We start from the raw sequence: 14899 nt of genomic DNA on the forward strand, positions 1-14899 counted from the left end.
GAGTGAGGAGGGAAAGCAGACAGTGGTAAACCCACGAAGTGACAGTTCGATGTCCTATTCATTTACACACACTGTGGGTAGAGAACTGATCCCTGCTAACATAATCCTGGGAGGTAACATGTTAAAAGCACAGCCCCTGAACTGTGAACTGCTTGAACATGGGGAAATGTGTAGTAGTGTCATAGGAAGGATCACAGCACTCGGGGGCCTGTCGGAGATTTACTTGTGTTCTACTTTAATGGCTTCCAATAAGAGCGATACTAGCAGGTCCCCTTCTTGCCTCTAGGAGGACAAATTAATTAAAATAGTCTTCTCTTCCCAAACTCGCTTTCCCAGGCAGGGGCAGTTTATCACTTTCCTGCGGCTGCTGAACAGATTACTACAACCTTGGTGGCTTGGAACAAGGCACCTTTATTCGGGAGGTCGGAAGTCGAAAATCAGACGCACTGGGCTAAAATCAGGGTGTCAGCAAGGACGTGCTCCCTCCAGAGGCTCTGAAGCAGTATTCTTGGTCTCGCCTTTTCCATCATGTCTGGCTGCAGTCCTAATTCCGTGGTTCCTGGCTCGTCAGCACATCGCCTTTTCTGCCTGCTTGCTTGCTTGCTTGGTCATACTGCCTTCCTTCATCATCAAATTTCTTTCTGCCTCCCTCTCATAACAACAATTGTGACTGTCTTTAGGGCTCCCCTGGATAATCCAGGATAATCTTTTCATCTCAAGATCCATCATTTAATCATGTCTGCAATGTCCCTTTTGCCAGCTAAGGGCACATTCACAAGTTCCAGGGAATGGAATGCAGCTATCTTAGGGAAGCCATTACCCAGCCTACCACAGAGAGGAAATTCTCTTGCGGAAGTCATAACCTCAAATGCAAATGCCTATGGAAGAGTCAGGCAAGTATGTGAAATGAGTGCAGCCAGCTAAGGGGGGATTGGGGCAAACTAGAGAGCGTATACCCCTAATGTAGGCCTCTTCTAGACAATAGGTTTGAGCAACAGAAAATTGATCAAGGCAAAAGGGCCCAAGGCGACCCCAACCCCTGAAATGAATACAGACAGGCCTATGAGGCAACTCACCTCGAAATATCCATAAGCCCCCACTAACCAATGGGCTACTTACAACCAAACACAGTTACCCAAAAAGGGAAAATTCCAAATGTCCCATACCTCATTCCTTTTTCCTTTAAATACAGCTCCCACCCACTACCTCATGGCAGACAGGCTCTGCTTTGATGGCCTGCCTACTGCTTCTCTGCAGTGTATTCAGTTGGATTTACTGAATAAACTCCTGTCTCCTTTGTTCTGCCTCCAGTGAATTCTTTCACGGCCTGAGAGCCCCAGCTTCTGCCAGATCAGGTCACCCCACGTTTGGGGGCTCCCATCTGATGGGGAGAGACACCACACCTATTATCTGCCTGAAGGACAAAGTTGCTACTTGCCTCTTGCCTGATGTTGCCAAGTGGGAATGTTACAGCAACGATGGCAGATCTTGCTTTTAAAGAGGAGATGGAAATCGAAATTTTTACAGGAAATCTTCCTTTTTTTAAAAAAAAAAAGATTATTTATTTATTTATTTGACAGACAGAGATCACAAGTAGGCAGAGAGGCAGGCAGAGAGAGAGGGGGAAGCAGGCTCTCTGCTCCGCGGAGCAGAGAGCCCAATGCAGGGCTCTATCGCAGGACCCTGGGATCATGACCTGAGCCGAAGGCAGAGGCTTAACCCACTGAGCCACCCAGGTGCCCCAGGATTTTATTTATTTATTTGACAGAGAGAGAAAGAGTCCTTTTTAAATATTGGCAGTATTTCAAAAATAAGCATTATAATGGGTAAAACAAAGCATGTGTCTTAGGATAAGACATGCATGGTGGCATTTTGAAGCCTCTGCATTACTGTCCAGAGATATCAGGCTTTTGTTTTCCAAGGTTAGAGAGGAGACATTGTCCAATCCAGGAGGAGATGACAATCTTAAATAGGCCCTCTGTTTCCAAACAGCTTGAATCTATCATTTTGTCCTTCTTTCTCAGAGTTCTTTTGACCATTCTATGGTCCCTTTAATTTCCATATGAATTTCAGAATCAGCTTGTCAATTTCTATTTTGAGAGCCTGCTGAATTTTTATTGAGATTCCATTGAATCTGTAGATCAGGGTGAGGAGAAATGAAGGCTTCACAATAACGATTCTGAAGAGCCATGAAAAGGTGTACCTCTTCCTTTAGCTCAGTCTTCCTTATCTTCTCTCTACAGTGTTTTTTTTTTTTTAAAGATTTTATTTATTTATTTGTCAGAGAGAGTGAGCACAGGCAGACAGAGAGGCAGGCAGAGGCAGAGGCAGAGGGAGAAGCAGGCTCCCTGCTGAGCAAGGAGCCGGATGTGGGACTCGATCCCAGGACCCTGGGATCATGACCTGAGCCAAAGGCAGCGGCTTAACCAACTGAGCCACCCAGGCGTCCCTCTACAGTGTTTTATACTTTGTATAGTCTTTCACATTTTTTTGTCAAATTTATCCCTGTGTAATTCATATTTTCAGTGCTTTTAGAAATATTTTTATTTTTTTAATTTAGATTTCTGATTGCCCATTGCTAGTATATAGAAATACTATTGATCTCATGTTCTGCAACTTTGTAAATATCTTAATAGTCTTTTTTGTAGATTTCATCAGGTATTCTACACAGATGATCGTGTATTTAAAAAACAAATTCATGAGGGCCTTGGAGGGGAGAGGTGTGGGAGGAGGCTGGGTGAGCCTGGTGGTGGGTATTATGGAGGGCACATATTGCATGGAGCATTGGGTACGGTGCATAAACAATGAATTCTAGAACACTGAAAAGAAATTTAAAAAATAAATAAAAATTTAAAAAAACACACAAAAAACCCCCCAAATTCATGGGTGCCCGGGTGGCTCAGTCACTAAGTGTCTGCCTTCAGCTCAGGCCATGATCCCAGGGTCCTGCGATGGAGCCCTGCATCGGGCTCCCTGCTCGACAGGAAGCCTGCTTCTCCCTCTCCCACTCTCCCTGCTTGTGTTCCTTCTCTTGCCATCTCTCTCTCTATCAAATAAATAAATAAACTCTAAAAAAAAAATCATTTACTTGTTCATTTTTAACTTGAATGCCTTTTATTTCCTTCTGGTTGCATTGGGCAGAACTTCTAAGTACAATATGAATAGAAATCATTTTTGATCTTGAAAAAGTATTTGGTCTCTCATCCTCAAGTAGGACTTTAACAGTATTTTTTCTATGGATGCTCTTCATCACATTGAATGAGTTCCCTTCTGTTTCTAGTTTGTTTGGTGTTTGTATCAGGAGTGGCTTTTGTGAAATGTTTTTTCTGTCTGATGATCACATGCTTTTTCCTTTTTAATTTTTTGTATGTTGTCCTATGTTAACAGGATTACTTCACATAGAGCTGAAGCCCCCCCCCCCCATTTTTTGCCCATATAAGGTAGCATTCACAGGTTTCAGGGATTAGGACGTTACTATCTTGTAGGGAGCCATTTTTTCTATCTGCCGTAATTACTGTTCTGCCATTTACTTTTACCTCTTCTCTTTCTCATGCCAAACTTTTTTCATTAAAAAAGAAAAAAGAAGTCAAAGAAATACAATGGAATTGTGATTATAGAGCAGTGTCAATGCTCTCCTAATATGTTACATATTTAAATGTGGCTATTTCGTTGGGGTTACAAGAATTAAAGGTTAACAATTGTTCACTTTATTCTGTGATCAAGATATATAAACCATGGATTTTTTTTTTTAAGATTTTATTTATTTATTTGTTAGAGAGAGGGAGAGAAAGAGAGCATGAGCACAGGCAGGCAGAGTGGCAGGCAGAGGCAGAAGGAGAAGCAGGCTCCCTGCCCAGCAAGGAGCCCGATGTGGGACTCGATCCCAGGACGCTGGGATCATGACCTGAGCCGAAGGCAGCCGCTTAACCAACTGAGCCACCCAGGCGTCCCTAAACAATGGATTTTTAAAAAGATTTTATTTATTTACTTACTTGGAGGGGAGGGGCAGTGGGAGAGTGAGAGAGAGAATCTCAACCAGACTCTATGCTGAGCATGGAACCTGACTCAGGGCTCGATAACATCACCCTGAGATCATGACATCAGCCGAAACCAAGAGTCGGATGCTTAACTGACTGAGCCACCCATGGATTTTTAACTGGGTGATGGGCATTTAAAAAAACCTATGGATTTTTAAAAGCATGTTCAAGCCAGGAAAATATTATTGATCACCCTGTGTTTAGACTATAACAGAATTAGGAAGAAAGGTTATGGATTTACACTCTGGAATTTTCTGTGACTTCTGATTTGGTTTTGCACAGAAAAACATTTATAGGGACTTCACATGGCTAGAAACCACAGGTGCTGTGAAAGGGCAGGAACTGTTATCTGTGAATGCAGTGTTGTCTATAAGAGACATGCATGGCCTTGGAAGTATTCTTCAAGGACTCAGTAGGTACTCTGGATGATAAAGAGTGAATACATTAATGTAAAGGACACTGGCAAGTGCCCTCAAAGCCTATAGACTACGTCCACGATGGTCCATGATGGATAGACAATGAAATAGAAGATTACCTAGAATAACAAGGTAGCCTGACTGGAGAATATAGGAGGCCAGGATAGGAAATGAACAGACTTTTTTTTTTATAACCCTCTACCCATTACTCCGTGGGTATTATACTGTGCCCCACTTACTTATTCTTTAATCTTCCAATAAGGACTAAAGTTTCTTCCCAAAGTTCATGCATATTTTTTGTAGGGAACTTTTGTTTGCTATTATATAGAGAGTTTAAAAAATTGGACTTATTTACAACGTGTTGCTCATGTACAGAAATTCAATTGACTTTGGAAGTTTTTCTTGTAAGTGTCAATTTTGCTAAAGTCATTTATAAATATCAGTAATTTATCTGTAGATTGTTTTGGGGTTTCTTTGTAGGCAATTATATTGTTGGAAAATAATGAGTTTTGTTACTTTCATACCAACCTTTAGTATTTTTTTTCTCTCTTTTTATAGTACTGATGAGGACTGCTAGCATATCGCTAAATAAAATTGGCAACAACCATGGGTTTATTTATCTTGTTCCTGATGTTTAGATGAAATACTTGGGAGTATATCAATTGATTATTATATTGGCTTTGGTTTTTTTTTTTTTTTGGATGGAGGGATGGGAACGTAACTTTTTTTTTTTTTTAAGATTTTATTTATTTATTTGTCAGAGAGAGTGAGCACAGGCAGACAGAATGGCAGGCAGAGGCAGAGGGAGAAGTCGGCTCCCCACTGAGCAAGGAGCCCGATGCGGGACTTGATCCCAGGACGCTGGGATCATGACCTGAGCCGAAGGCAGCCACCCAATCAACTGAGCCACCCAGGCATCCCGGGAACATAACTTTTTTCAAAAAAGTAGAAGATTCCTGGGACGCCTGGGTGGCTCAGTTGGTTAAGCAGCTGCCTTCTTCTGCCATCGGGCTCCTTGCTCAGCGGGGAGCCTGCTTCTCCCTCTGCCTGTGCTCGCTCTCTCGCTCTCTCTCTTTCTGACAAAGAAATAAATAAAATCTTTAAAAAAAAAAGTAGAAGATTCCCTTACTTGTATTTTTGTTATGAGTTCCAAAAAAAAAAAAAAAGAAAATTCTTATTGTATACTGCTGTAGAATTCCTGAACGTATTGAAATGGTATTTTCTCCTTTAATCAGTTAATGTGGTGGACTTTATTAATAGACTTTCTAATGCTGAACCTTCATTGTTGCGATAAATTCAGTTTGCTCAGGATGCACTGTAGGTATTTCTTTTCATTGCTGGATTCAGTTTATTTATGATTTTTGTTTAGAATTTTTGCATCTATATTTATGATGAAATTAGCTTATCATTTATTTCTCAGGCTGTTCTTATCTGTTTTAATGTTAAGATTATATATATATATATATATATATATATTTTAAGGATTTAAAAAAAATTTTTTTTAACAGAGAGAGACACAGCAAGAGGGAACACAAGCAGGGGGAGGGGGAGATGGAGAACAGGCTTCCCGCAGAGAAGGGAGCCTGATGTGGGGCTTGATGCCAGGATGGTGGGATCATGATCTGAGACAAAGGAAGACCCAGGTAAGTAGAATTTAGTGATTCATCACTTACATATAACACCAGTGCTCATCACAGTGCCTCTTGTTTTTTTTTTTTAAAAAAGATTTTATTTATTTTATTTGACAGAGATCACAAGTAGGCAGAGGCAGGCAGAGAGAGAGGAAGGGAAGCGGGCTCCCTGCCCTACCTTCAGGATACAGTTTCTGCCTGCTTTTCTAATTGCATCTTGCCATTCCTCCTGCCTTGCTTTCAGCCACAGTGGAGATGTTATATCTTCTCAAATGTCAGTTAGCCCTGTAGAAATTTCATATTTGGGGTATCTTCCTATGTAAGATTAGACCTTTTGCTTAAGCTCTAGTGATAGCCACCACAGTATAAATGAAATTGTGGGAAGGATGAGGAAACAGCTTATGAGAAATGAGGATAAGAAAGGAGTGAAAAAATATGCAGAATTTAAAAACACGAATTTTGGAGTACTTTAAAGCTGAATCCCATTCTAATGAGAGTTTAATTGGTTCTTGATCAACGTACATGCATGTTTCATTCGGTGTGCATTCAGAAACTTTTTGTGGACAAAGTCTAAGCATTGCAAGGTTATTTTATTTGAATACCAGGGAATAGCTTCTGAAATGTTTGGATGTCTCTCACTAAGTCCGTCACCTCCCACCTCCCTGAAATCAAAGGGAGCTCTGAGAAAGGAAGATGAAAATCCAGTGATTCAAGCAGTCAGACATTACGCATACTATTTCATTAAAGAAATGGTCTGAATGTACAAAAACTGTACATTTTTCCTCCTCCTAGGAGTTTAAGAACAGAAACTTGGCAAGCCAGAGAGCAAACCCAATATGAGCACATGTTTACAAAATTAAAAACTATGCTTTTTCAACTTACTGTGCAATCTGGGAGTGGGATATCGTGAGCCTTTGGTCAGCACATTCGATGATTTCTTCGTAGGATGTAACCTTGAGAAAAGAAGCTAAAAATTATTCTCTGACATAGAGTTTTTATTTTTTGCTTTAAAAAAAATCTCTACATACTGACATTCAATTATGTGACTCCCACCGTAGTTTTAGAGTAGGCAAAACAACTTTCTTATAGTTCTGAAATCAGGAATGTGAATAGAAATAGAATTATAAAGTGCCTACTCATCATGAAGGAGTGAAGTGTCAGAAAGCAGATAACTAGTGGGTCAACTATAATCCAGTTGTCTTCCTTACAAGCGGTGGATGTATCCACTAAGGGTCAGAGCCTGTTTGGTTAAAGTTAATGCAGCTTTTAGGAGATAAACTAGAATGTTAAGTTGGCAAGATTTATAATTACCCTCAAAATGAAATCGTAATACTAAGACCTGAAATTGCTGATGGCAGAGGTAAAGATACACAAAATGTTCTTTTCTAGGTTGTCAGCTAATAAAGCTAATGAGAGGGTTTTATAATGTCATTAAGAAGTAAAAGGAATCAATATAAATATTTCCATCACTCCTCAGATACTTTGCAGCACCAAAATTCTATTATTTTAGTATTTGGCATAGTTTTTTAATTTTATTATTTTTAAAAGATTTCATTCATTTATTCATTCATTCATTCATTTATGAGAGACAGAGAGAGGGAGAGGCAGAGGGAGAAGAAGGCTCCCTGCAGAATCCTGATGTAGGACTTGATCCCAGGACTCTGTGATCATGACCTGAGCTTGAAGGCAGACACTTAACCAACTGAGCCACCCAGGCACCCGGCATAGTTTTTAAAGACAAAGATTTCTATAAGAAAATTTGTACCTTATTTATTAAGTTGCCTAAATGTCTTTGATATTTGTCATTTTCTTCAATGAGTCTACTGCAGTGGTCTTCTTTTGATTCTAGAAGATTTCCCAATTTTGCAACCTATGGAGAAACATCAGTAAAAGTACTAACCTAAAAACTGTTGTGGAAACCATAGACTGAGAATAAATGAGAACAGTGACCTAATCTTTATTCCAGGATTCTCTTAAACCAAGTTGTACTGTAAGTGAATCAATAGATGCTAATCCTAGTTAAATTGCATTTAGAATAGATAAGCAGAAATTATAATTTTATAATTAGTTATAATTCTCTCCAGTTTAACAATATGAAACAGCTTTGCAAAGAATTTAACACTTGTTAGTGAATCCAAATGTCAACCCAAATCTTTACTACCCTACTACCCTCTTTCTTTTTTTTTACCCTCTTTCCATTTATAACCAATACATAAACATATTTGATTCTGTCTAAAGCGCTGATGTGCTTGAGGATGCATTTTCAGGCTTGATAAATTTTCTCAACTTGCATTAATGACGGCAAGTCTTAAAAAAAAGTTTCAGTTCATATGTCATGTTCTGACCTAAGATCCAATGTTTAGATACAAAAATAAATAAATAAAAATAAAAAATTGTATTTCGAAAAGTGACGTCTTGGATTGATTATCAAGAAAGGGTATTCACAAGTTCCCTTAGCAGTTACTTTAATTTTCAATTATAGAAGAAAAATGACAAAAATGTCCCCATTAAATACCAATGTTAAGGGGCACCTGGGTGGCTCAGTGGGTTAAGACTCTACCTTCAGCTCGGGTCATGATCTTGGGGTCCTGGGATCGAGCCCTGCATCGGGCTTTCTGCTCAGCGGGGAGCCTGTCCCCACCTCCCCCCGGCCGCCTACTTATGATCTCTCTCTCTCTGTCAAAGAAATAAATAAAATCTTTAAAAAAAAAGAATGGCCATCAATCTTCTAATATTTTAGATATACTTATGTGTCTGTAGTGAAATCCCCTGGGAGAAGCAATAGCAAAACAAATTTCCAGCAGAAACAGCAACTTTCTTATTCTTACTTTTAAAAAAAGATTTTATTTATTTATTTATTTGACAGAGAGAGGGGGAGAGAGAGAGAGCGTGCACATGAGCATGGGAGGAGCAAAGGAAGAGGGATGAGTAGACTCTGTGCTGAGCAAAAAGCCCAGAGGGAGGCTCGATCTCAGGACCCTAAGATCATGATCTGAGCTGAAGTCAAGAGTCAGACCTTCAACCAACTGAGCCACCCAGGCGCCCCTTATTCCTACTCTTTTTAAATTAATGGGGTCAATACCAAGTTAGTGGTCCTACTCCTTTGACTACATACATTATTTAAGGTAGGGAGTACAGATATTACTACCTCAATTTAACAGATGAAATCTAGGTGAAGAGTATCTAAAAGTTTTTTGAAAGGTGTGTCTAAAAGTGGAAAGACTGAAATCCGTATTTATCAACCATTAGCATAGGGCTTTTCCCATTTTAGTCCTTCGCTTCTCCTCACCTGGACTCCTCACCTGGACGAGCTTCATATAGCTAATGACCTCTTACTGAGGCAATATGGAATTGCTTCTCACTTCTGTTTTTCATTACAGACTTCATGGCAGGATTTGGATATCTTTAATGGGTTTCAAGATAAGAACACTTTTAAGTCCTTGGATTGAATTTTTAAATTTGCTAACCTCAAATTAAAGGAAGAAGAGGAAAACATTTTTAAGGGATATTTGTTTTAGAAATAAAGGAATACACAGACCTGTACCCCTGGGGATAAAAATACATTATATGTTTATTAAAATAAAAAATTAAAAAAAAAAGAAATAAAGGAATAGTCTTGTAAAGCAATTTTTTGAATTATGGTGAAAAAGAATCAACATTTTAAGTTTTTGCTGAAGCATGTAAAGTTTAGCTGCTTTAAGAGTATGACACATGATAAATTGCACGTATTTAAAAAGAGTATGGTTTGTTAAATTTCCACATATGTGTACAACTATGAAGCCATCACCACAATCAAGATAATAAACATATCCATCACTGCCCCTCCTCTTGCCTCTTGGTAATTCCTCTTTCCTGCTTGCCTATCTTCCCTAACTCCCACCCTCTATGTGAGCCCTGGGCAAATACCAGTCTTGCTCTCTGTCACTATTGATTTGTCTTTTCTAGAATTTTAGGGAATACAAGCAAACAGTATTTACTGTTGTCTGGCTCTTGTCATTCCACACAATTCTGAGATTCATCTATGTTGCATGTGTATCAGTAGTTCATCCCCTTTTCATTGCTCAGTAGTATTCCACTGTATGGACATGCCATAGTTCATTTATCTATTCATCTGTTGGTTGGCATTGGAGTTGCTTTCAGTTTTCGGCTATTATAAATAAAGCTGCTAAGAAACTTCATGTGTAAGTCTTTGTATGGACATATGCTTTCTTTCTTTTTTTTTTTTTAAGATTTTATTTATTTATTTGACAGACAGAGATCACAAGTAGGCAGAGAGGCAGGCAGAGAGAGAGGAAGGGAAGTAGCCTCCCCGCTGAGCAGAGAGCCCGACTCGGGGCTTGATCCCAGGACCCCGAGATCATGACCTGAGCCAAAGGCAGAGGCCCAACCCACTGAACCACCCAGGTGCCCCTATGCTTTCTTTTTTAAAAAATATTTTATTTATTTGAGAGAGAGAACATGCAAATGGTAGGGACGGGGAGAGACAGAGGGAGAAGCAGACTTCCCACTGAGCAGGGAGCCCAACAAGAAACTTGATCCCAGGACCCCAGGATCATGATCTGAGCCCAAGGCAGACAATTAATGGACAGCCCCTGAACATACACTTTCATTTTTCTTGGGTAAATACCTAAGAGTAGACCGATGGTATATATTTATCTTTTTAAGAAACTGCCAAAATGTTCTTCAAAGTGGCTGTACCATATTACATTACCATCAGCAGCATTCCCATCAGGTGCTCCACATCCTCATCAATCCTTGGCATGGTCAGTGTTTTAACACACACTGTAATAGGTATATAGTGGTATTCATCATGGTTTTAACGTGCATCTTAATCATGGCGAGTTTTTCTTCAGGTGCTTATTTGCTATTCGTGTATCATTTTAGTGAGTTATCTGTTAAAATCTTCTGGCCCACTTTTTAAAAAAAAAGATTATATTTATTTTGAGAGAGAGAGAGCACATGCACACACACACACACGCACACATACGAGTACAGGGAGGAGCAGGGAGAGCTGGAGAGAGAGAATCTCAGGCAGACTCCCTGCTGAGCAGGGAGCCCAATACGCGGGTCCATTTCACGACTCTGAGATCATTACCAGAGCCCAAATCAAGAGTCGGACACTTGACCCACTGAGCCACCCAGGTGCCCCTTTTGCCCACTTTTTAAACTGGGTTATTTTCTTATTACAAAGTTTTGAGGGTGCTTCACATATTCTAGATACAACTTCTCTGATTTTCTAATGTTTTCTTCCAGTCTGTGTCTTGCCTTTTTATTAAGAGCTCAAATTTTAAAGCTTAAAAAAAATTCCAAAATATGAAAGTTGTAGAAGACAGTGTACTAGAGTCAAATTACCGAAAAAGTCTAAAACATTTTCATGAAAACATACCAAAAAGTACTTTTTAATATGTAAAGTAATATTTAAGCAATAATTTAAAGGATGTGGGGGTGGCAACATTTCTCTTTGGTAAAGGAAGATAATACAAAATAACGTTGATTGTGGCTATTTACTAATATTAATGAAAGCTTTCCTTTAATGTCATGTCTTTCCCTTGATGTCTCAGAGCCGTTGTAATGCTTCAGAGCTAAATGCTAGGAAATCTGAACCCACACCAAGTCTCCACCAAAAGAAAGCAGATTTGAATGAAGGGAGAGAAACTGAACATTAGTAAGGTGGCTTTCTATGCACTTGGCTTAAAATGGCAGGAGGTAGGGGCACTTGGTGGCTTAGTCTGTTAAGCGTTTGCCTTCCGCTCAGGCCATGAACCCATGGTCCTGGGATTGAACCCTGAGTTGCGTCGGGCTCTCTACTCAGTCGGGAGGCTGCTTGTCTCCCTCTCCTTCTCCCTCTGCTGCTCTCCCTGCTTGTGCATACCCTCTGTCAATGAATAAATGTAAGCTTTAAAAAAATATGGCAAGATATACGAGTCAGACAGATGACAGAACTCCCATTCACCAGATGGGTCACAGAGAAGAGGCTTCCCCCGGCTCTATTCTACCTGGCCCTAAATTTCTGGATCCATAGATTCTATCTATGCCTGGAGCCACTGCCCCACCCCCCAGTTTGGTCAGTAATTCTTGTGGCTTCCCTTCTAGGCCTTTCACATGACATTCGTGCATGGTTTGGGCCCTGTTTAGTCTTAGTTCTTTGATTTTGGCATCCTCTGTTGCCCCCAGTGAGCATCTCGGCTCTCACTGGGAAACTCCTTCCCCTGCTCCCACCCCTTCAGCCTCCCCAGTCAGTCGCCATAACTAAGTGAAGGTGGAAGGGAAATCAGATTTGGGGACAAGCTAAATTGAAGATAAAGCAAAAAATCTTTAGATGGGTATTAGGCCCAGGAATAGGTATTGTACAAATTTAAAACACTATGGCTTGGAAGATGGTTTGAAATCTGCACATAGTGGATATTATTAATTCTATCATAACTCTTATTCCTTGAAAATAGAATGTATGTGTTGAAACCTGCGTTAAATGACAATTATTAAACTCCACATATATTAAAATCTACAGGTGAGACCATCCCACGGATACAACGGAAAAAGCAATATACTGAAAAACGTTCCATCTGACTGCAAGTATAAAGTAAAAGGCCAATTATCTAGAAAAATTTCAAGTGATAATATTTAATACTGCAAGGTTTTGGTGAAATAGTACCACAAACACACTGTTATCTGGAAGATAAAGTTTAAGTCTTGAAAATTCATTTGATAGTGTACATAAAGATCCACATGCTTATTTATAGCTTTAAAAGCAGTAATCCCACTTTGATAATTTATCCTAAGGAAATAACTCACAACGGAAAAACCTCTCCAGGTAAAAGTAAAAAGAACTCAAATATCCAACAAGGGGAAGGGCTAAAAAAATATTTTATTTTCACTCTATGGAATATTATGGAGTCATTGAAAATTATATATACTCTATATACAATCTCTAAGGATAGCATAGTAACATGTAAAAATGTATGATACTTAATTGAAGCAAAACTCAAGAGTTTACATACAGTATGATTTCAAGTCTGTAAAAATGTGTGGACAAAGACTGGATGTATCTGAAATGTTCTAGTGTGAGCTATGATTTATTCATATGTCAAAATACTACAAAGGCATGGAAAAGGGTTAAGTTACATCTACACCTATCACAAAAAAGAATCTTGCAGTTATAAGATTGGGGGGGCGGAATTCAGGGAAGGATATATAAGATGCAGTAAAGAAGACAGGCAAAACGATATGCACATTGTTTAAAGGTAAATATGTAAGCAGGAAATACAGACATGGATGGTAAAGGTAAACACTAAATTCAGGATAATGGTAACCAGAGGAGGAGGGGAGAAAAATGCAACTGGAGAGGGACACAGAGGGCTTCACCTATATTCGCATTTCATTTCTTTATCTGGACAGTAGGTACCCGTCTACTTATTATATTAGTTTTTACACGGTTTGTTGTGAAATGTTTAAAATAAATACTTTTTAAGATAGCACCAAAGCCCTTACATAAGGTCCAGCAAGACTCCTCACTCCAGGGTGTGTGAGGGCTGACAGCAGGCGCAGTGGCGTGCTCTCCTATCTCCCCAGCACCTCCCCTCCTGTGGTGTCTGCCCACGTGTGCTGGAGTGCATGGCGCAGAGGCAGACCCACGGCACGGGGGATGGGCCTTGACAATCATCTTGAAGTAGCAGGTTCCAAGGGTAGGGCTGAGTAAGGTAGAGGAAGAGGACCCATGTCTGGCCCTGTCCACAGCAACATACACTTGACCAGAGCACAGCAGGAAGTTCTCTTGGAAAGCTGATTTCCACGACGTGTGGACGTGGCACTGAGTGGTGGAGTGAGAGGTGGAGAAGCCAGCTGGCTGCCAGAGCTGGCTGAGGGGCCCTCAGAACAGGTGTCCATGTTCAGTCATGAAGTCCTCCAGCAGAAGATTTCCTAGGTTGGGTCCCTGCTATGCCCCTCCCCCATGTTCTAGATTTGTAGACTTAGTTCCAAGTTAATAAGGTACGAACTGCTCTAATACATTATGAGGCACTGAAATCCAGATTGCTAAAATAAATAAGGTCAACACATCTTGTATTAGTTTTTTATTGGTGCTGTAAGAAACCATAAACTTAGTGGCTTACACTAACATAAATTTATTATCTACAGTTCTGCCCATTAGAAGTCTGACAGGGGTTTCCTCCTATGGGTAAAGTTAAGCATCAGCAGGACTGTGTTTCTTTCTGAAGGCTTTAGGGAGATTTTCTAGCTTCTGAAGGCTGCCAACATTCCTTGGCTTGTGGTTCCCTTTCCTCATCTTCAAAGCCAGCAATGTTGTGTCTCTTACATTCTTCAGTCCTATCTCTCTCAGAGGGGGCTGGATGCATGAGATTAGATTGGGCCCAACCTGATAATTCAGGATAGTCTATCTCCACATCTCAAGGTCCTTGATTTAATCCCATCTGCAAAATCCCTTTTGCCATAAGTGCCTAGATTTCTTATTCTATTAAGGGATGCAAAGTCCCAATTGCCTTGTCCCAGGACTAGGGTATGGAGATCTTTGGGCGGCCATTACTGTGCCAACCACACACCCCTCTACTAGGATCACTGAGACCTTCTGTGATGAGGGGTACAAGTGGCCTGGTGATACAGTCAAGCTATTTGGCTCTACCTAGTTCATAATTCCAGGTTTCCTAAGAAAAAAAAAATGTTCTTTTGCTTCCATTAATACTTTTTCCCCATATGGGTTATCTTACATTCTGCTCTTGTCAACTTAGAGAGAAAGTGTGTCAACGTAGAAATAACATTTCACCAGAAGAGTAGATGTATCTATCATTGTTATGAATGGCCT

The 14899-nt window shown here is 40.0% G+C and overlaps 1 protein-coding gene across 1 annotated transcript in view; it reads right to left on the reverse strand.

Annotated features, from left to right (window-relative positions):
* The window catches only part of CAGE1 (cancer antigen 1), a 56082-nt gene that overhangs the window by 3684 nt on the left and 37499 nt on the right, over positions 1 to 14899 (reverse strand). Inside the window, 2 exon segments of the mRNA XM_080807102.1 lie at positions 6967 to 7037; positions 7850 to 7954. Coding sequence (XP_080663228.1) covers positions 6967 to 7037; positions 7850 to 7954 — 176 coding nt within the window.

Source organism: Martes martes (genome assembly GCF_963455335.1).
Source record: "Martes martes genome assembly, chromosome: 6".
In the NCBI taxonomy this organism is placed as follows: Eukaryota; Metazoa; Chordata; class Mammalia; order Carnivora; family Mustelidae; genus Martes; species Martes martes.